At 38.1% G+C, this 23,824-nt stretch overlaps 1 protein-coding gene across 2 annotated transcripts; it reads left to right on the top strand.

Moving 5' to 3' along the window:
* Positions 1 to 15,224: 15,224 nt before the first annotated feature.
* On the top strand, positions 15,225 to 22,819 carry LOC104246884 (omega-6 fatty acid desaturase, chloroplastic). Of its 2 annotated transcripts, none has more exons than XM_009802782.2 (10): positions 15,225 to 15,505; positions 15,607 to 15,661; positions 17,094 to 17,338; positions 18,003 to 18,146; positions 18,260 to 18,411; positions 19,174 to 19,296; positions 19,388 to 19,565; positions 19,677 to 19,795; positions 21,691 to 21,805; positions 22,330 to 22,819. In XM_009802782.2, the coding sequence occupies exons 1-10, from the start codon at positions 15,467 to 15,469 to the stop codon at positions 22,489 to 22,491; spliced, it is 1,332 nt and encodes a 443-aa protein (XP_009801084.1). In that variant the 5' UTR covers positions 15,225 to 15,466; the 3' UTR covers positions 22,492 to 22,819. The 2 variants fall into 2 exon arrangements, with proteins under 2 accessions (XP_009801084.1, XP_009801093.1); XM_009802791.2 differs by having other exon boundaries at positions 15,276 to 15,505; positions 17,100 to 17,338.
* The last annotated feature ends 1,005 nt before the right edge of the window (positions 22,820 to 23,824 follow it).

Here is a 23,824-nt window from a genome sequence, read left to right as displayed (position 1 = left end):
GAAATCATTGATAAATGGTTATATCTCTTTTTATACAAATATAATAATAATAAAATTAACTTATAGTTTTATATAAATATAATATATACAAAAAATAATATATCAAAAAATAGGATATAAATTAAAATTATAAAGATCTTAATATAAAAATTAATTATATACACAATATATGATAAATTAAAAGTCCAAAAAATAAAAAGATTGAATAAAATAATAATAAATTAAATTTGGAGTGATGAATAGTGTTGCACCAAATTTCTCTATAATGGTGCAAGATTTAGTGTTGCATTGGATTTGGTGCAAGAAATGGTGCAGGCTAGGAGATGGTCTAAAGTGACAACTCCACTAATCAAGTGCATCAAGATATAGATTAACATCAAGGATTGCGTTAGGTTGGACGTGGTACTTTTTTCTTTAATTAGATGTTTTGGGTTTGTATTATATGCGTGGCCAAAATATTGATACGGAACGTTGCCTGGTTTAATCGGCCATGTGCGACGTGAATTCAAATTACATAGAATTTCGAAACGAATATTAGATATTGACTGAAAAATTAAGAAAAAAATATGTTAACTACTTGACACAACGACGTTACAATCTATGATACAATAATAGAGCACCACGAGTTTGTAAGGATATATTGAGTAAGATTTGATGTTTGTTCACTTCTGTATTGAATATTATTATCTTTACTATATATATATATGTCGTTTCTTTTGCTTCGGTCACATTTTGCTTGCTATGGTAACTACTTCTTATTTTTGCTTTCTTTTTAATTTTTTCTTGTTGAGTCGGGAGTCTATCGAAAAGTCTTTCTACCTTCGTAAGATAGGGTAAGATCTGCATATACTTTATCCTCTCGGGACCCCATTTTGTAGGATTTCACTAAATTTGTTGTTGTTATTATTATTGTTTCCGAGCATTGTGAAATCCTTTTGTATGCACTTAACTTATTCAATCGAATACATGTTACCTCTCAGTAATAAGGTAGTGTGAGTAAATTTGTCCATCAAAATTTAGGTAGATTAAAAAAATAACTTAAAAGTTTTGTTTTTAATTTCTGTTGAAATTGGAACCTTAATTTTCTATATTTTTTATCTGATTTCATTTATCACTAGCTTACACTCTTGGATACAAAATTTAAGACTTATTACAGTAAGAAATGGACAAAAAATTGCCATTTTCCTACTTTCCCTTTCCTTGCTAGCTATTTCATGTCGTACATATATTTTCAAGGAATAAGAAACTTCTTCCTCTACTTCACGCAAAGTTCCAATGTTAACAATTTACATTATCATCTTTCTACATTTAGGAAGAAAACCAAAAACTTACCAGCTTACTTCACCATTCATAATTGCCAAAATGGTCCTAATTATGCAATCTTATAAGAATGAGAAAAGAAAACTAATTATAAAATAATAAATACTTTCATTCGGGCACAAATAATAATGTATTTGTAGCATCACTGACTATTGCAACTTATAGTGATACCACTAGAAATATAGGGGTATTTTTGTCTTGAAAGTGGAAACAAATTTTTCTACACATTAACACAAAATATTTAACATTTTAAAGACTACACATGCATATATCAATTTTATACATCTATGTGCTTTGGACGGCGGGAGGACTTCCTTAAAAAATATTAATAAGTAGCTTTAGCAAAATGTAAAACGTAAAATGACATTAAGATACTAGAAGAAAAAAAATTTCAACTTTTCAGCTTTTCAATATAGTTGATGCATAATTCTTGTAACAAAAGGTTGGAGTATGATTGCCCTACTAGTTGGAACACAACATATCTAATATCGAGAACGTCCTTAGAAATATTCACTATTTTGATATCTTTCAAAAGTATAAGAGTAAAATATTCGCTTCATATGAGTCATTTGAAGCAGCTACTTCTAATAAAATTGTTAGTCTTGTGTAGGGTAATTGATTGTCTACCTTTGATAGATTTATCGCTTCGAGTAGGGCAAACGTGAACACAAAATTGAAATTGGATTTGTATTTAGAAGAAAGCATGCTACCTTGAACTTAATCATTTGAAAGTTTTTTTTTTTAGAAAATCGTAATTGACCAGTATTAGTAATAAAAATAAGGTATTGCAGGACACAAGATCCCTGTATTTTACCAAAGCTACTCTATGTATAAGTCAAAATCTGAACAAAAGAATCTTACTTAAGGAAGAACAACCAAGAGTCAACCAAGCCGAGGTCACGTATGGGAAGCAATACACCGACGAGTGATTCAGCTACGATCGAGGTCAAGCATTCAATTCGGCCTGAACGGCTACTTCAACACTTAGACATTTTAGAGAAATATTCTATAGGATATTCCAAGAATTTAGGTACTCCGGTTAAGGACCGCTAGGTATAGAAAGTGTTTTATGTAAATATCATGGGAGAGAGTAACTGAAGGGGGGCTGAGAGGAACACACACACATACATACATATCTCTAAAGATGAAGATGGACCTTCATCTCAGGCTCATCGCCAAGAAGAAAGGAGAAAAGAGTTTAGAATCTCGGTATTCATCTATAATTTAACTATGTCAAATGTATGGAGGTCAGCCTTGTTCAAGAACGGTGACTCTTTTCATTTATGTATTCCTCGCTGTCATCTAATATTATGCGTGCAATCATCCTTTTCTTACATTATGGAATTCAATCGTAACTATAACCAAATTTTATGTTCAACTATGCTTGTTTATTCTTATCTTCTATCTCAAATCTAGGATAAATTATCTTTGGCTAGGATTTGCCTCAAATCTTCTTATTTAACTAGTTCAACAAAAAGGTCTAACACTTTTTAATCAAACAATTTGGCATCGTCTGTGGGGATTTTCTAGCCAAAGTTTTAGTTTCCTCTATATCTAAAGTCAGTCAGAGTTCCACCTCCCATTTGTCGTAACTTCGCTCTCTCGTTACAAACACCAATTTGAGAATTTTGTAGGCAAGCTCTTGAAATAGCCTAACCAACCAAGGTCAGATCTTTGCACAAAATTGAAATTATGTTTGATATCTACACAAAAGCCACATCTCGTTGTAGGGATGGGTCTGGTATGTCGTGAGTGTGAGTTGTCAAAGTAGGATTATAGCTGCTACGCACTGAGTACGTCCACAATCCTATTGTTATGTTAACGTTAGATACCAATCTATACTTTATGTACACCGCTCTCTCTCTCTCTCTCTTATGAAAGGATGATAGCCTATTGTGTAATTCCTTGAAATAACAAGCTTGTCATGCCCGTATGTTTGCGGTATGACTCATGTTTCCCTTATTTTGTGCACCTGGGACTAGATCCGAACGAGACTCGAACTCGAGATCCCAACGGGCGAAGTAAGTTGTCAGCTCGTAAGATGCCCAGATTCGACTAACGACGAAGCTAAGCATGAGGCCGAGATCAAATTTGAAGTCAGCATTCGAGTACGGGGTAAAAAAAGTCGTTCTACAACGCCATTATCCACTCGTCAGCCAACTAGGTCGAGGTAACAAACGATTTCATATGGGTTTAACTTGCTATTTTTCTTTGAGTGGGATAGGAACAAGAGCATTCTCCCAAATATGCGAACAGGGAACAAACGTCATCAAAACAACACACCAAGAAAACATTCCATGCCATATCATCCGATAGGCAACGGTCGAGTGACCCCCCCTCCAAATAGTTGGTACTTAAATGCCATAAAAGGAAAATCCTGTATAGACTAGGACTGGGTCACCAACTCGAAAAATATACGAATTTCTCTAGTACGTAGACAGAACACAAGTGCGTGAAACTCACCCACGCGCTCGCCAAAGCAATTATGCGACAACGCAACTAGCTAAAATTTGATCTTGCCCATACATTAAGACATCCCGAAGATTGAGCGAGACAATCATCGCCAACTATCTTTCCAGGCGGAGCGATGAAGGGACTAGATAGACTGGGACTCCTCGAATGTATGTATGGATCGTACAACAACGTGTAGTCTTCTCCAATAAATGAGTAAGCAAGGCAGCATACAGAATTCTTACATAACTCCACCAAGTTTACACATCACACCAAAACGGGAAATATACACTCGACCTTGCTCGAATTCATTGAGTCAAATTCGACTTCGCTCGAATTCAGGAGTCAAATTCGACTTCGCTCGAATTCACGAGTCAAATTCGACTTCGCTCGAATTAGCAAGACAAATTCGACCTCGCTCGAATTAGCAAGACAAATTCGACCTCGCTAGAATTAGCAAGATAAATTCGACCTCGCTCGAATTAACAAGTCAAATTCGACTTCGCTCTAATTGACGAGTCAAATTCGACCTCACTCGAATTAGTAAGATAAATTTGACTTCGCTCTAATTATCAAGTCAACTTCGTCTTCGCCTGAATTGACGAGTCAAATTCAACCTCGCTTGAATTAACAAGATAAATTCGACCTTGCTCGAATTAACAAGGCAAATTCGACTTCACTCGAATTGACGAGTCAAATTAGACCTTGCTCGAATTAACGAGTCAAATTCGACTTCGCTCGAATTGACGAGTCAAATTCGACTTCGCTCGAATTGACGAGTCAAATTCGACCTCGCTCGAATTAATAAGTCAAATTCGACTTCGTTCGAATTGACGAGTCAAATTCGACCTTGCTCGAATTAGCAAGACAAATTCGACCTCGCTCGAATTAGTAAGACAAATTCAACCTCGCTCAAATTAGCAAGATAAATTCGACCTCGCTCAAATTAACAAGTCAAATTTGACTTCGCTCGAATTGACGAGTCAAATTCGACCTCACCTCAAATTCGACTTCGCTTGAATTAACGAGTCAAATTTGACCTCGCTCGAATTAGCAAGACAAATTCGACCTCGCTCGAATTAGCAAGATAAATTCGACCTCGCTCGAATTAACAAGTCAAATTCGACTTCGCTCGAATTGGCAAGACAAATTCGACCTCGCTCGAATTAGCAAGATAAATTTGACCTCGCTCGAATTAGCAAGTCAAATTCGACTTCGCTCGAATTGACGAGTCAAATTTGACCTTGCTCGAATTTGCAAGATAAATTTGACCTTGCTCGAATGAACATGTCAAGTTCGACCTCGAATTAGCAGGTCAGATCTGACCTCACTCGAGTTAATATCAAGCTCAACCTCGCCTGAATTAGCAAGTTAAATTCGACCCCGCTCGAATTAACTACCAAAAGTCAAGGACTTATTGCGAGAAAATCCAAGAAATTCAAAAAGAAAAGAGAAGCAGGGGCCAAAGGCATACAATCAAGGACGAATTGACTATTTCATTCCAAAAAAAAAGTATCTTACAAAGGGTCAAAAAGGGGCCCTCACCCAACCAACTAAGCTAAAAAAACTAAGTTCAGGAGGAAAAATTAAGTACAAAAGTACAAGAGCTTCACTTAGCATCATCTCCATCCACGCCGTCATCTCTCTCCCCGCTTGGTTTAGCGGTTTCACCTCCACCATCACCCTCTCCATCAGAATGTTCATCATCAAAGGTAAGCCCATCCCCAGCCCCATCGTCTCCATCGACCTTCGGTGTCATAGGGTCATAGCCGCAGGCAAGCCGAGCCTCACGCGCTTTAACACGAACTACTTCGAAAGCGGCTTCAGTAACATTCCCTGCTGCCAACAAGCCCTTATATATATATATATCCCGCTCAGCCTCAACATGGATCCATATCTCGTACAAATGGTGATGAACGTCAGCAGAGGCGGACGCAGGAGGAGTCGAAGCCAACAATCGCACCCTCTCAGCCTCGAGAGTGACAATTTGATCACCAGGGTCGAGACATCTCTTTCAAGCCCACCAATCCGCTCATCAAGTTGCGCCTTCTTCAGAGCGGTCATTTCCATTTCAATTGCCCGTTCATACCTGAGAACGCGGATAGAATCTTCCAATGTCGTAGCCCTCGCCAAGACCTGTAACGACCCGATCGGTCGTTTTGAGCTCCGGTGCGTCATTCAGCAGTTTGAGGCCATGAGAAGATTCATCTTAGGTATATTGACTTGTGTGTATGGTCAGAATTAAAATTCAGGAAGTTTGGAGTCAAATCTAAATGGAAATTCTCATTTTGAAAGCTTAAAATTGAAGAAATGAACTAGGATTGGAATTTTGAGTAAACGACCTCGGAATTGGGATTCGAAGGTTCCAGCAGGTTCGTATAATGATTTCGTACTTGGGCGTATGCCCGGATCGGGTTTTGGATAACCCGGGAGCGTTTTGGCGCCTATTGTGGAAGATAGCATTTTAGAAGAAATTGCATCAGTTTGGCTTAAAATGCATTTCAGTGTTATTGATGTCCGTTTGGAATTCTGAGACTGGGAGTAGCTCCGTATGGTGATTCTGGATTTGGGAGCATGATCTGAAGTGAATTCGGAGGTCCGTAGGTCATTTTGGAGCGGTTTGGCTAAATATAGAAATTTGAAGGTTTTTGAGAAAATTCGACCGGAAGTGGAAATTTTGATATCGGGGTCGGAATGCGATTTTGAAAGTTGGGGCAAGTCCATAATGTCGAATGTGACTTGTGTGCAAAATTTGAAGTCATTCCTGAATGATTTTGGTAAGGTTTGAGACACTTAGTCTCTTTTAAGGAAGCTTAAGTTGGAAAAGTCAACTGGATATTGACTTATGTGTTAGAGCGCTCGAAAATGCGAATTTTATGGTTCGGATAGCTTTGTTAGGTGATTTGGGACTTAGGAGTGTGTCCGGAATATTTTTGTGATGACTGGTGTAGAATTAAGCTTGAATCGGCAAAGTTAGTATTTTGGCGAATTCCGGTTGATAGGTAAGATTTTGATCCGAGACTTGGAATGGAATTCTGAGAGTTGTTGTAGCTTCGTTATGTCATTTTGGACTTGTCTGCAAAATTTGAGATCATTCGGACTAGTTTTGACGTGTTTCGACATCGGATGTGAAAATTAGAAGTTTCAAAGTTCATAGGCTTGAATCCGAGGTGAATTTAGTATTTTTGCGTTGTTTTTGGTGATTCGAAAGAAACAACTAAGTTTGTGTCATATTATGGGACTTGTTAGTATACTTTGTTGGGATCCCATGAGGCTCGGACAAATTTTGGAAGAGTTTTTGGAAGATTTTTGCCATTTTGAGCATAAATGTAATGATCTAAAGGTTCATTTTTAGTTCTAGAGATCCAAATTTGATTCCGAGACTTCCGAAATTTTGATAATGAATTGTAGGACTGATCTGGAAATTTTGGTCTAATTTCATCAAGTCGCGATTGGGTTTTTGACGCGAAACATGAGTAGTTGCTTAACGAGCGAAATGGATATCGCACTGGGCAAATGAGCTCCGAATTGAGTTTCGATTGAAGGGTTGTGTTTGTATTATTATTTGTGACTCATAGGAACAAGAATCGTCTAATTCCGAGTTCGTATGAAGGAGTTAGAGCCTTTTTAGTGAAATTAAAGAGTGTTGGTGCATCAGGTCTGGTGTGGCACTTTTAGCGACCAGATTAGCACCTTTAGCGACCAGATTTGGGTCTTTAGCGACCAGATTTTCTTATTAAAAGCTGCTGCATTTCTGCTTGTTTTTTTTTTACCTATTTTCTTGCGAAATAACACGGTTTGGGGCGATTTTTGAGCAAGAAATCATGAGAAACCTTGAGGTAAGTCACTTGTGATTATTTCTACTCCATAATATTGAATTATCATCGAATAATCCGACTAGATTACATGTTTTTGAGGTGTAAATTGAGAATTTTGGACCTAGGGATTTGAAAATAAGATTTGAAGATTTGAGGGGTCATTTGAACTCCGATTTTGGTAAATTTTATATGTACGGACTCGTGGCGAGACGAGGAATCCGGTGATGTGACTTTCATAATATTTTGAGAAGTGAGCCCGGGGCTCGGGTTTTGCCAACTTCGTGATTTTTAGCGTTTTTCGAGTATTTTCGATTGGGTATTGTTCCCTTAGCATATTGTGATGTATTCGCTCCGATTTTGGTTAGATTCGTCGCGCGTGGAGGCCGATTTGAGTGGAAAAGGCATCGCAAGCTATAGATTTCACCGGTTCGAGGTGAGTAATGATTTTAAATGATGCACTGAGGGTTTGAAACCCCGGATTGCACAACATACTGCTATGTTGAGATGAGACACACGTTGTATGACGAGCGTGGGGTCATTTACTATTGGGGATTGTGACTTGGTCCATCCCAATTGATATTTTTACCGCGTAATTGATAAAGATTTGTTGTTTTTCATTATGATTGGGGCTTATTGCCATATTTGGGCTTCGTGCCAATTATCTGAAATCTTTTGTGAATTTACATCACTATTTTCCTCACGAATTGAAATATTATTTGAACTCAGTCCAATTGAATTATATTATTTTGTGAACTCAGCTACATTTATACTCAACTCGAGATTTAATGATATTTATAATGTTGTTGAGCTGAGCACTATTGTTTTACTGATGCCCAAGAGGCTTATGATTATTTTTTGGACTGATTGAGGCCGAGGGCCATACGTGAGGATATGTTGAGTGATGTGAGGAGGCTTTCAGGCCTCGAGTGTTATATGAGGAGGCTTTCAGGCCTCGTGTGTGATGTGTGAAGGCTTTCAGGCCTATTGATATTGCGCTTGGGCTGTAGGAGCCCCTCCGGAGTCTGTACACACCCCCAGTGAGCGCAGGGTACCCAGGTGAGTTGGGAGTGGGCCCGAGAGGCCGTTGCTTGTGTGTGGTGAGTTGGGAGTGAGCCCGAGGGGCTGATGTTGTGTGCTGGTGAGTTGGGAGTGAGCCCGAAGGGCTGATACTATACTGAGATTTACATATTGAGCCCGAGGGGCAAGCTTTTGATTTATCCTTACTGTGGAAATTATTTGTCTTTACTGTTTTAAAAGAAGAATTATCTGATACTCACTATTTTACTGTATACCTGATTTTACTGTTTGGGATAGTGCTATATTGTGCCGTTATGAGATTTCATGTTTTCAGTCGCCATTTATTTTTATTACTCACTGGGTCGGAGTACTCACATTACTCCCTGCACCAAGTGTGCAGATACAGGCAGAGCTGAGTTCGCTCCTGAGCGCTGATTCTTTCCAGGCCAGGCGGTGACTAGAAGTAACGAGGTAGCTGTTGACGTCAGCAGCCTCGTTTTCTCCCTTATCTTTGTTATTTATGATAATTCCAGACTTTGTAAAATATTAGTAAACTCTGTAGTAGCTCATGACTTGTGACACCCCGATTTCAGGCTGAGTTGGAAGGGTTTTCCTTATTCTATCACGTTTATTTCGCATTTAAGATTATATTGCCCATGATTTAGACTTATTCCTGCTAAGTAATTATAAAAAGATGTACTGTTTTGTTGATTGGTTGGCCTTGTCCTCACGAGAGGCGCCATCACGACCGGGTTGGGATTTTGGATCGTGACAAGACCGCTACTCGGGCTCCCTCAACTCTCTCCAGCTCGACTGCTTTCCCTCCAACTCGGTCACCTTCTCCTCTAACTCGACACTCAGACCAACGACTGTAGTGGCGTTCTGCTCAAGCTCCACCCGTAAGGCCACCAACTTCGCCTGAAGATCAACACATTCAGTCGCAACCCCCTTGCCTACCTCGAGCTCCTCTTCTTTAGCCCTAACCAGCCCCTCGAGTTTGCTGCATCTGCCAATGGACTGCATCAGGTCCTCGTCCTTTCTCTCCAACTCCTTCCTAAGGGACTGAAGATTGCCGCCCTTCCTAAGTCGTGTATGCATCTCGCGGCATTTCTCACAGTATTGGCAGTACTTTGAAACCATCTCCTGGAAAATGACATCCCACATCTCCTTGCGACGGATACTCTCAGTCTCCAAAATGAAAGTCTGAAAAGAGAAAAGAGGTCAAAGAAAAGTCAGCAAGAGTAGAAGACGTAAAACGAAGAAAGCAAACAAAGAACTCCCCCTTAAAGCCATTCGTCTACGCCTCGTGACAGGCCAACATCGATGATCTACTGAAGGGCTCTATTTTCAGTAGCGGAACAAAGAAGGGCAAATTGGCACCAGACTCACTGTGTCCTCCAACAAATTGCAATCCAAGGAAATCTCGATCACACAAGAGGAACTGTCCGTTCCTGCCTCAACCTGAGTGAATCCCGCCCCAAACATTCTTATGTCCTCGGGGTCAATATCTGAACTAGATTCATAGTCATCTACAACCATGCCCTTTGCCCTCTCGCTGGCCGAAGAGGGAGCACAGACTTGTTGAGAAGTCGATAGACCACTCGGAATGATTGCAATGGACTCCGAGCTACGCCCCCTTCTACAGAAGCCGTCTTCGCGATCGAAGGAGGCACAATTTCCATGCCCAAACAAGTACCCCCGACCAATTCAGACACCGCCAACATGGGTTCACCCCTCGAAGGCCCTTCAATCTCAGCCACTATCATCCGCCTCTTTAATTGAGCCTCCTCTTCTTTGCCATCTAACGACTCATCCATCAAATAAACTGCGGGAGCTGGAACCCCTGCCAGGGGAGCAGCATCTGGGCGGCAAGCGGTAGCCTGAACAGACTCACTTGCAGCCACAACGAGTTCAGGCTCGGCTGAGTTACCCAACTGGCGAAAGGCAGGCATATGAGCCCTAGCCTTCCTTGCTGCCCTCCGACCTGTAAACAAAAAAGAGATATAAGAGGATTGAAATGACGATATAAAAGTCAACAATTGAAGCCAAAGGTGACTCAGCGGCTGCAGGTCTACGCCCGAACCTCTCATTGAAGTGAGACCACTCGCGAATCCCCCACAGTATAAGCCAAAACCTAACTCACCTAGTCGCGAATGTCAACAACTGGTAAAGGAGGATCTCGCTCGGCTACAAAGGAAGAAAGAGAACGATCAGATTACCCCAAAGCAAACAACGGTCATTTTAGAAGGGAAACACTTACGAGCAAAGTTCCACTCCTTGGGGAATCCGCTGGGGTTCAATACCATGTGTGCTGTCTTCACGTGGAAGAAATTTTCCCAAAAACGACGATTAGTTTTATCGTCCATCTTCAATACCAACCCCTTGGTCCCCCGATGACGCATATAAATCATCATGTCCCTGTGAAAACTTGGGGCGAAGAGGTGAAACACGTGGCGTAGAGAAATACCATGGCTGGACAGCTCCGCGTATTTGATAAGCATAAGGAAACGCTTGTATATGTACAGAGAGAGCTGAGCCGGGCATACGTTGTAAAAGCGCCAAAAATCCTCTACCAAGGGTGATGTACTTGGACTACATCACTACCAGCAGGAACAATTTCAACATGGGCCGAGATCCTCCACTTGGTCCTAAATGCAGTAATCATCGCCACATCCATCGTAGAAATGACAGGTTTAGGTTCATCCTCAGAAAGGTTTTTGAAGTGTGACCTAGCCTTCCCGGAGTGTGGGATTATCTCGTCCAAGGTGAGGAAATTTCATCTTTCACCATGGCCACCCCTTCCTCATGAGGAGGTGCATCCGCAGCTAATGTCACGGGGTCAGAGGAAGTACTAGCCATTTTTTCGATTATGTTAAGAAGAAATACAAAGATGAAGGAGATGACAATAGCAAAATATACTGAAGGGAGAAAGAAAACACATAAGCTAAAAACTCGAAGAAGAAAAGAACTCGGGCTTCAAAGGCTCTAAAAATACAACAATTCAAATAAGGAGTGCCTATCCCTATTTATAAGAATATAGGCACCCCAATCGAGAAAGCCCAAACGCCGCATCATTTATTTCGAAACGGAAGAAGCGAGGAAAGCGATATAACGTATGGGGAACATACGCCATAATGACGCATGATGAAACAATGTTATTTCAAACTGACGTAACGGTCAGGTGCGGCTCTTGAAGCGTTACCTCACCACCTCGCCAACAAAAGGGAATCACTCTTCAGCCAACGATCTCAGATTTCTCAAAAAGTGCAACTGGCGAAGTCCACCCATCGAGCTCGCCCAAAGACAACCTCGATTGGCGGAGGGACTAATTGTATAGGTCAAAATTTGAATAAAAGAATCTTACTTAAGGAAGAACGACCAAGAGTCAACCAAGCCGAGGTCACGTATGGGAAGCAATACACTAACGAGTGATTCAGCTACGGTCGAGGTCGAGCACTCAATTCGGCCTGAACGACTAGTTCAACACTTAAACATTTTAGAGGAATATTTTATAGGATATTCCAAGAACTTAGGTACTCCGATTAAGGATCGTTGGGTAAAAAAAGCGTTTTGTATAAATATCATGGGAGAGAGTAACTGAATGGCGGCTGAGAGGCACACACACACATACATACATATCTCTAAAGATGAAGAAGGACCTTCATCTCAGGCTCCTCGCCAAGAAGAAAGGAGAAAAGAGTTAGAATCTCGGTATTCATATGTAATTTAACTATGTTAAACGTATGGAGGTCAGCCTTGTTCAATAATGGTGACTCTTTTCATTTATGCATTCCTCGCTATCATTTAATATTATGGGAGCAATCATCCTTTTCTTACATTATGAAATTCAGTCGTAACTATAACCAAATTTTATGTTCAATTATACTTGTTTATTCTTATCTTCTATCTCAGATCTAGGATAAATTATCTTTGGCTAGGATTTGCCTCAAATCTTCTTATTTAACTAGTTTAACAAAAAAAAAAATCTAACACTTTTTCGTCAAATACTCTAGGAATTTAGAAGCCCTATTCATGAAGTAGGGGTTTTTTGATTTTTTTACCTAGAGAAAAAATGGTTTGGCTTTTTACCAATAGCAAAAGGGAGTGTACTACATACATAAGAATTGGTAGAAGTAAAATTTTATCATGCATGTAAAAGGCGATTTACAATTGTACTTCAAAGAGTTATGTCGATAGGAACTATACTCTCTTCTATGTTAAAGGTAGAATACGTTAAAGACTCAATATGGAATGATTATTTGAACATTTAACATCGATACGTCCACAACTAGAGCTAGAGCCCTAACATTGCGCACTTCATAGTTTAGTTGTGGAAAACTTTTTAAGTGGTCAATTGAATGAGGATATATAACAATTATAAATGTGTAGCACATGATAAATGTTCGTTTCATGAATCGTGATTCTAATAATGTATCATGAAAACACCACCATATATTAAAGATGATATAAAGTAACTCAAATTGATGCGTTAACTATCCAATTAAGGTTCAAATTTTAACCGAAAGACGACGCTAGGTGATTTTTTTCTTATTAACGTAAGTCTTTATAGATAAAGCTATTTAGTGCTCGTACCGGTGAGAGACATCATAGATATCCGGAAATTTATAGGTGTGCGCAAAATGACCGAAACGTCAATGTGTTGTATAGACAAGATGAAGCAATTCATTAAAGGTTCGAATCAATGAGATAAACAGAATGCAATTGGATGCAATGAACTGTGGTTGACGAACAAAACATGTAAAAGTGGGTTTAATTTGGCAAAAGAGTCAAAGTTTGGTAGACAAACAAACTCATGTTCGTAGCAATTTGGAGAAAGATAGAATTTTGGGAAGATGACATAGACTATGATATCTTTGATTGACTCTAATGGTAAGCAACCTCTACTTCTAACCAAGAGGTTGTGAGTTCGAGTCTTCCCAAGAACAAGGTGAGAATTTCTTGGAGGGAAGGATGCCGGAGGTTTATTTGGAAACAGCCTCTCTACCTTAGGGTAGGGGTAAAGTCTGCGTACACACTACCCTCTCCAGACCAAATGGGATTATACTGGGTTGTTGTTGTTGTTGATTAGAGGTTCTAATATGTTATAATTTCAAGTATGATAAGTATATAGTAACCAGAAAAAAAGTATATAAAAATATAATTTCTTGTCTCAATACTTGTTTAAGAATATGAAATTGTAACAAATCAGTAGAAAAATATAGCTTGATAGTTTTTAACAATATTCTGATCGGTTACCTTATTTATCTAGATAAAACTCTTAAATATTTCTTATAAAATACTTTTTAACACGGCAAATATTTTACTGCAGGATGTTACTACTAGTAATGCATACATTAACATTTATCCGTGTTCAAGAATGTGGTCTACTAATTAGCGAAGTGAGTCATATGAAAAATTATGTTAAAACCTATTAGAGACAACAATTTTTAGGTGATTTTTATATGCGTAGTTCTTGGTGGGGGTAGTTTGCCCGATCTGAAGCTCGTGAAATAGGGCGAAGTGCACTAATAACCACTTTTAAGTATTTAAAGTATGTCGAAATTTAAAAAGTTTTAAAAATGTAACTGTCTCTTCAAATTTACAATTTAAACTTCAAATTTTTCGGGTATGAGATTAGGTTATGACATTTTAAAATTTCAGAGCCGAAGATCGAAATATGAACGAGAAAGAGGAGGAGGAATAGTGTGACGTTTGTCAAATCTTAGTTAAAAATTATATAATTTTTAAAAACTGAATATATTTTAAATGGTGCCCTTAAAATTAGCTATATGGTGCCATTTAAGAGGTGCTCCTAAAATTGGCAACTTGATAGAGGGTGTTTGGATAAACTTATAAGCCGATCAAATCGGCTTATAAGTACCTTTTGACTTATCTACGCGTAAGTATCTAAAGTACTTATAAGTAAAGTGTTCATAAGTTAAAATCAGCCACAAGTCATAAGTTGGTCACCCCCAATTTATGAATTTTCAGCCTACAAGCACTTTTAATTTGACCAAGGCTTTTACTAATTTATCCTTAATAATATTTTTTAATTCCCAAAATACTTTTCCTAAAATAAAATTTTTAACTTTCTCTTCGTTCCATATTCGTTTTTCATCCTTTTATTTACAAAGAAACTTTTAATTTATAATCTTTTACAAAAAATTTAAGGGTATTTTAGTTATCTTAATAAAAGAACAGCTTATCAGTTTTTCCGTCAAATATATCAACTGCTTATTATTAATTTCAGCATATCTATCCAAACACATAAATACTTAATTAAAAAAAATCAATTTTAGCACTTAAAAATTCTTTTCAAGACTTCAAGCTTTTTAGCTATTTACAATCAACTAATCCAAACGGTCTCGTAATAAAATTATATGCAAACTGGCCGATACAATTTTTAAAAAAGAAAATGTATTAACATCTGCCATTTTCCAAAAATTTGTGAACTCTAATGAACCAAGGAAATTGACAAATTACAAATTGACCACAAAAAGTCTTGCAACTGTCGCACTAGGGGTCCGCAAAATCCTAGAACAAAATTCTATCCACACTTGGTCCAAGCAGCAATTTTCCGTCCAATTGAATTGTTGTAAAACCTCATACCTCAAACTGAAACAGTCAAACTGCTATAAATATTCCCATGTGATTTTTTTTACCTCCTTAGGCTACTACTGCAACACAAATAAAGTTCTTGGTCTTTTCTCTACCCTTCACCCTTTATCTTCAAAGAACCAATTTTTATTGGTTATTTTGGTAAGGGGTGAGAAAAAAAAAGGGCTAAAGAATCATATTAGCTAAGTGGGGTTTTTAATTTTGTGAATTCTTGAATTACAAAATCTGCTCTATAATTTGACATGGCTTGTAGTGTTGCAGACTCTGGTTTTCTATTCTTGGTACATTCCCCATTTCTTTAATTCTGTTTTCTTCCCATTTTTGCTATACTGTTTCATTTTAGTTGTAAGCTTATGTTTTTTGTTTGTTTATAATGTATTAGGCCTCCAAACAAAGACCAATTCATAGCACTAGAATTACCCAAGTTGCTTCTTCAGGTTTGTATATATATATAAGTTCTACTCCCTCCTTCTCAATTTGTATGACATTGTTTGATTGAACACGAAGTGTAAGAAAGAAAGACGGAATCTTGAAGTTTGTGGTCTAAATTAAGTTAGAGACATTTGTATGGATATAAATCCTCGGTAAGGGTAAATAGAAAGTCTAAAGTTGAATTGTTTCTATATAGAAAAGTTTTCTGTTCTTGAGCCGAGGGTCTACCGGAAATCGCTTCTCTATCTTCATAAGGTAGGGGTAACGTCTGCGTACACACTACCAGAAACAACCTCTCTACCTTCATAAGATATGGGCAAGGTGTGCGTACACACTACCCTTCCCTGACCCCACTTGTGTGGTTTCACTGGGTTTGTTGTTGTTGACTAAAAATAAAGTTTGCCACATAAAATAGGATTTGATAGTGGAACACATAAATGTAGTTTCTTTGAATGGTAATTTGCAGGGTTACATATTTTTTTTTTTTTCCCATCCGGTGTCCGGTATCCGCATTGGAGCCAGTCTATATCCGGATTCGCGCCGCGTAGGGCCCCATTCGAGGGGAAGCGCTCCTTGCCAAGGATTTTTCCATACCCAGGGCTCGAACTCGAGACCTCTGGTTAAAGGAAGAGCAGCCCCATCCGCTGCACCACATCCTTCGGTTACATGTGCTTGGAGTTAGTTATGTAATTGATTACTGAAAAAAAAGTGGCTAGACTCTGAGGGTTTTCATATGTATATGTTTCCTCTCTGGCTGATTTTGCTATGAAGGAAAATGTTCTTCAAAAACTGCTTATTATCGGGAAGAATTACATTCGGAAGATCAGTATTTAGAAGACCAAGAATGGGATGAACACGACCAGGGAAAGTCATTTTCTGGCAACCAAACTTGAAATACTATTTTCCTTTGAAAAATATTTTCCATTAAAAGGGGGAAAAACGACTTTCTTTGCTTATGTTTTTATCCAATAGTCCTTTCGAAATAATTTCTAAATTTTAGAGAGTGTTGGATTGCGAGACAAAGTTTCTTTCGGTATGAAAATAGAATCATTAAACTAAAGGCCATTTTTCTAATTTAAAATCTGTTGACTTTCCTTTTGTTTTTTTGGTTGATAAACTTAACTATTTTGCTTGTTTTAATGAAATGGAAAAGGATGCGATAGTATCAACCTAGAAATGTTATTGTTAACAAAAATATTCATTATGTATATTGGTTCATCTTGATATTTCTGAAAAGATTTAAATCAATTTCTCATTTAAGATATGAATACTAAGATTCTCATGTATTGCACGGTTTCAGGCCAAGTTTTAGTAACTATGCTGAAAACCATAAAAATAACTGAATTCTTTGATCTCTGCGCTTGAAATTATTGAAGCCTTGAATGGATTTTGCTTGTGTCTGACCAGCTTTCTGGACGATCTTATGTTTGTGCATAGGAGCAGGAACATATTGTTTAAAGTGGGAAAGTCTACCTCAGATAAGATCCAAACAAAAAAGCTGCTTAATTTCTTTGAGAAAGACAAATGTTGTACGAGCTGTTGCAGTTCCGATAGCACCTTCTTCATTAGACAGTGCAGAGGATAGGAAGCGGTTAAGTGAAATGTATGGGTTTAGACAAATTGGAGAACCGCTACCTGATAAAGTCACAATGAAAGATATTACTGAAACTCTCCCAAAGAAGGTACTATTATTTCCTCTGAAAAAGGCTTGTGAAAATTTACATATTGCCATCATTTCCTTTAGAACCTGGTGATTGGCGTTAGTACATTAACTGCCCACACTTCTTTCTTATGAGATGTACTGTTTATGTAAAAGTTTACACAAATGATCATCCAGTCCCTTTTGAGCCAAGTTGCTCTGACTTGGGTGGGGTATCCTGTACGAGTGTGGATCTAGAGGTAAGATCCTTTATGATCTAAATTTTAAGATTCAGGGATAAACATCCAGGGAAGGATAAGAGTGTGAGGATTCGGCTATATCTAGAAATAAAGCTTTAAAAAAGATGTCTAAAGTATGAGACATTATATGGAAAACGTACATATAGCTTGTACAGTGAAGTGATTCAAGCTTTTTCTCAATTTGTAGGTAGCCATCTAAAAATCTACAATAGCTTTTGTCTTGAAAAATCAAAATGCATAATCTTCTCTCTAATTTCTCCGTAGTTTATGGTCAAAGTACCCAATGTTGATTGACCAGATCCGGTATGTGTCCCACACCCATACTAGTGTCGGTGTTGTGTCGACACGGGTGCGACACCGTAAATGAAGAGTCCGCACAACTTTCATTGTTTAGTAATTTGCTATTGATGGCACAATTTTCATTTTAGATTGTGTTTACTGCATCAGGTATTCGAGATTGACAATGGGAAGGCATTGAAGTCAGTTTTGATATCAGCAACTTCATATACTCTCGGGCTTTTCATGATTGCCAAAGCTCCATGGTATCTACTTCCCCTGGCCTGGGCTTGGACAGGAACAGCAGTTACAGGGGTATGTTCTGTAAATCTTTGATTTGTTCTTGCCATTATTTATTTTTTATTTATATAGTTTGCTTAACCATAAAACTCCGACTCATCTTTCTTCTTTTGGTTTTATTTGTGAAGTTCTTTGTAATAGGACATGATTGCGCTCACAAATCCTTCTCAAAGAACAAATTATTGGAAGATATAATTGGAACTCTGGCCTTTTTGCCGTTGATATATCCCTATGAGCCATGGCGGTTCAAGCATGATCGGCATCACGCAAAAACAAACATGTTCGTCAAATGACCCTTCTCCATTTATTTTTCTTCAAGTTAATTACATCTTTGTTTTTGGCATGAGCTGTGAAATGTCAACGTCTTATTCCATTGTGTTTAGCTGTTCCGAAGATAATTCTGCCTTGCTCCTTTAATACTTGCCAATATTGGAATTCAAGATTTATTTTCTAAATTACGTGACCCAAAAACTTTTGCCAACTGATCCTACACAAGTCAGATAATAGGTGTAAATGTGGTTGATAGCTTCAAATAAATGGAAGTCATTTTCATCGACGTTCAAATTTTGCCTTCATGTCTAAAATTGGTATAAAAGTTGTTACCAGTTTGTAGACTAATGTAGTATGCCAGCTCTTTCCAGTAATGGTAATTTAAAAGCAACTACTTGAAGAAATCTTGTCTTTCAATGAAAACTTCCCTTGCAATTGTTTAGTATTTAGACTCTGGCGCTCTGTACTCATTATTCATCTACTTCCTCTGTTATTTATGGGACGTAGTTGGAATTGGCACGGAGCTTAAGGAAGAAAAAGACTTTTGAAACTTGTGATCTTAAAAACTTAAAGTGTAAAAGCTTTTGTGTGGCTATAAAAACTTCTCATTAAGGGTAAAATGGGTAACATGAAAAATTTAAAGTTAAATTATTTTCAAATATAGAAATGTGTGATTCTTTTTGAATGGACTTATAGGGAAAGTGTTTTACATAAATTGAAACGGAGGGAGTATGTGAAAACTATAAATTTCACATTTTCCCCCTATTTCCAGGTTGCATGAAGATACTGCTTGGCAGCCTGTTTGGAAGGAGGAGTTCGATTCGGTCCCTGCTCTAAGGAAGGCAATTATATTTGGTTATGGACCCTTTCGACCTTGGATGTCTATAGCTCACTGGTATGCTGCTGTGAAAATTGCCATATTTTCTAATTTCTATGGCTGTTTATAATTTCCTGATTCATATCTACTATATCAAATCTTGATTTAGGTGGCTCTGTCATTTCAATTTGAAGAAGTTCAGACCAAATGAAATTAACCGGGTGAAAATAAGTTTGGGTTGCGTCTTCGCTTTTATGGCAATTGGCTGGCCATTGATAATCTGGAAAACAGGGATTATTGGATGGATTAAGTTCTGGTTAATGCCGTGGTTGGGTTATCATTTTTGGGTAATAGCAATTTCTGCTCTCCTGTGATTCCCTCTTGGTAGTTCATTTTTGAAGATTTGCTCGATAAACGTTCTGATACTAATAACTTTTTATTTGATTTCAAATGGTCAGATGAGTACTTTTACAATGGTTCATCATACGGCACCTCACATACCCTTCAAAAATTCTGATGAGTGGAATGCTGCTCAGGCCCAGCTGAATGGCACAGTTCACTGTGATTATCCTAGTTGGTAATTGATCCCTTTTATCCTCTTTCTTGACATTACCGGAAATTCTTAATCTTGCATGAATTAACTGTAAATCTGTAAATACTTTTTGGGCTGAAAGGTGTGAGATAGTTTATGTATATAGTAGGTTGAGTGTCCCACATTGGAAAATGTGTATTGTGTTCTGTGCAGAGTATCGATATAAACAGGGCCTCTTGTATTAGAGTTGAGGAACGCATATCAGTAATAATATTTCATGTGCCTTTACTTCTCACGTGGTATTAGTGCCGTACCCATCTAATTCTTTCTTTCACCGATATTGGCCCCCCCATTATATTGTCCATGCTCTATTTGGCAGGCTTGGGCGTGCGGGAGGGGAGGGGATGTTGAGTCTCCCACATCGGCTAAGGGATGGGGGACTTGGTCTCCTTATATGGCTTGGCAATCCTCACCTCATGAGCTAGCTTTTGGGGTTGAGTTAGGCTCAAGATAAATCCACACTGCACCTAAGGTATTACCTATGTAATTTAAGCTGAAATGGAAATCGTGGGAGTCAAGGTACGAATCCTAATAGAAGACAAAAAAAACTAGGTGCCTTTTTCTTATAGCCTAAATCTTGGTGAACAGAGTTACCGGATACCTATACCTATACTTATACTGGGGGATGATGCAGGTATCCGGTGGAATAGGCGAGGTATGCAAAAGCTGCCTTGACACCACCATTATTGAAACAAGAAAGAGAGTAAAATCCACTCTTTAATTGCCTCTTTCCTCGACGAGATCAATTGAGCTTATTCTCGTGACAAACATAAGATCTTGAAACCAAGTTTGGCAAATCCTTGGAAAATATTTGGACTTAAAAGGCAAAGTATTAGCTTATGCTTCCTACACACAAAAGTGATGCATTTAAAAAATTACCTAAATAGAAGAGGTGACCTTTTTTTCCCTGTGTTTAATGCTCCGTCCACCACTCCATTTAAAAAAAATACTTTCTCCATCCAAAGTCACGACCTTCTTTGACTAGCATAGATATTAGAATAGGAGAATTGGAATAGATTATGATATTCAAGGTACATACATGAAATGTTTAAAATTTTTGAAGCAAGAAGTGACAGAGTAGATATTTGAAAGATATCACTTCAGGAATTCAGGATAAAGATAGCATGAAGCAATATGAATTCATACTAGCTTGAAATTCTTGGAAAATATGTTCTATTTAAGAAAAGAAATTCAACTATATTAGGATGAAAAAGGAAAGAAGGTCAAGTAATGGCGCCATTGGAGTAATATATTAAGTGCCAGAAAGGTGAGACTAAGCAGTATAACGATGTCCGTTCGGTTATACTCCCAGATATCCATGTTTGTATTAATGATAAATTATTCGGGAAATTGCTATTTTCCTGTTCTCTTTTTTCGAACCATGAAAAAGGGGGTAGTATGTACACTTAACTGAGAGAACATTGCTTTATAGTTTGGGAAGTGCCTGCTCATTTGAGCTGCTTTACATAAGAGCGTAAATTCTGTTAAGTAAGTGTCCTTTTACTCCCCATACTATTAAACAACACATCTCAGCTAAAACTAATATATGCTATCAACTTGGGATTTCATTCAAACGGCCTCTCATCTCCTCCTACTTTTCCCCTCGCCCAAAAAGGGAAATAAAGGACGGCCACATAAAGACAAACAGACGATAAAAGTTCGGCCGTACTCTCACTCTCAACCGATTGGGTCTACAATTTGAAAATCTTGAGAACAGAAATGAATTAAACTGATATATTAATCTGTCACAGTTGATTGCGTCTAAGAGATAACACTTTCAGTTTTCTCCTTTTTTCTGGCTTTAAGGAACTGTTCCCTCTGCTTTTCTCTTCCTGTCTGAAATGTTCATTTTTCTGATATTTACTCTTTCTTTTCTACAGGATTGAGGTTCTTTGTCATGATATCAATGTTCATATCCCCCACCACATATCCCCAAGAATACCGAGTTACAATTTACGGGCAGCTCATCAGTCTCTCCAACAGAATTGGGGAAAGGTATTATGTACCAGCCGTTTTTCTCTAACAATGTTTCATTTCTTTTATTGACGTTTTAATCGGGTATCATTTTTTTGTTTGGTTCGTCCTTGGGATATTGAGGGGCGGGGGGCGGGGTGGGGGCAGCGAGGTTGGCAGTGGCGGAGCTAGCCTATTCGATACGGGTTCGGCTGAACCCAGCCATTTTTGCTTAAACTCTGTTATTGTATTAATAAATTCATTAACTATGTATAAATATTTAGTCGCGAACCCAATAACTAAGACGAACTGTGAATTATGTGGCAAATTCAGAACCCACAAACTGCAAATCTTGGCTCCGCCTCAGGTTGGCGCTTGACATTTTCTGCAATGTGTTTTATGAACTTAGACCACCTGTTTTCCTTAACAACATACAATTCGTCAGATATCTATTAAATATGCGCAATAAGATGTGAAAGCACTGTCACCTCTGTGTGTGTGTGTGTATCTACAATCGTTTTGTTTGGTTATTGACATTCTTGCATTTTGTTGTTGACACCTAACAGTACCTGAACGAGGCTTCATGGAACTGGCGTCTAATGAAGACAATACTGACAATATGTCACGTGTACGATAAGGAGCAGAATTACGTTCCCTTTGACGAAGTTGTCCCTGAAGAAGCCCAGCCGATTACATTCCTTAAAAAAGTAATGCCTGACTACGCTTGATTAGTATGCATTTCGCTCGGCTCATTCTTTGGGAAGGTATCCTTCCATTTTTTTGGGTCCGGTTAAGCGGTCCAGACCCAAGTTTCAAGTTCTTACCAATATTTGGAAGACTTGTTTTAACACATCAGAGTGAGAAATATCTTCTCAGGAAGTTTCTTGGTAGTGTAAGTGTAGTATACAATAATTTAAATTTCTCAAGGAAATCACATTTTGTCATCTTTATTTAATTAGTACCCATGAATATCATGTTGCTTATTTTATACCAAAGTTTCATTATATTCTTCGTTTCGAGGCCGATTTAATAGATGGTCGACAGTGATTTCTCTTACACTGAGTTATCTGTCTATTCGCTGTGCCATTTGATTCAGTTGCCTTATTACCTTGTTTCTTATGATGCTGTTAATTTTTTTTGTATGGTTTTTATTGATGGTACTGATATATTAATTCTTTTCGTCTTCTTGAGCCGAGGGTCTTTTGGAAACAACCTCTCTATCCCTTGGGGTAGGGGTATGGTCTGCGTACACACTACCCTCCCAGACCCCACTAGTGGGATTTCATTGGGTCGTTAGTTGTTGTTGCCCTATTACGTTGTTGTTGCTATTGTTTATTGCTTCCTTATCATTGTTCTTGAGCCGAGGGTCTATCGGAAACATCATTTCTGTCTTCATAAGCAGAGGCGGATCCCGGATTTAAATTTTGTGGGTTCAACTTTTAAGAGTTTTAACATTGAACCCATTATATTTTTAAAGTTATGAGTTCATATCTACTATTGTTACAATTTTAATAAATTTTTACTCCGCGTCGAAAGTTATGGGTTCAGTTGAACCCGCTAGTAAGACATTGCATCCGCCTTTGTTCATAAGGTGGGGGTAAGGTCCGCGTACGCATTACCCTTCCCAGACTCCATTTGTGGAATTATACTGGATTTGTTGTTTTCGTTGTTATTGAGTTATCTGTCTATTGTTATTTTGCATTTTGGACATCTAAACCTCATGCTAACAGGTTGTAAATCTGATGTACTTGCACTAAAGTATTGTCTTAAACAAGAGGAATCATACTTTAAAAAAAATACAACGGTCAGAGCTCTCTGTAATAGCATCTCTATATGACAGTTACTCGCTATAAAAGCCAAGTTTTCCTGGGAATTGATTTATATGTTATATTATAACATATGCCCTTTATAACAGCACTTTATTATAACAAGAAAAATATATCGGAACAAACGAGACTGTTATATCGAGGTTTGACTGTACTAGTAGTTGTTTTGTTTAATGATCCTTGTTTTGAGATAACGCTAGATTGTGGTTGAAACTTGAAATACGCAGGCGAAAGT

The sequence above is a fragment of the Nicotiana sylvestris genome, chromosome 11 (assembly GCF_000393655.2).
Source record: "Nicotiana sylvestris chromosome 11, ASM39365v2, whole genome shotgun sequence".
NCBI lineage: Eukaryota > Viridiplantae > Streptophyta > Magnoliopsida > Solanales > Solanaceae > Nicotiana > Nicotiana sylvestris.
This window is presented reverse-complemented; position numbering and strand designations above follow the sequence as displayed.

Bases quoted from the DNA above. Each gene is read 5' to 3' on its own strand.
- LOC104246884 (XM_009802782.2), top strand. From the start codon at position 15,467: ATGGCTTGTAGTGTTGCAGACTCTGGTTTTCTATTCTTG. The intron at 17,339-18,002 runs GTACTATTATTT...TTACTGCATCAG, and splicing joins CTGAAACTCTCCCAAAGAAG to GTATTCGAGATTGACAATGG. The intron at 19,796-21,690 runs GTAATTGATCCC...TCTTTTCTACAG, and splicing joins CACTGTGATTATCCTAGTTG to GATTGAGGTTCTTTGTCATG.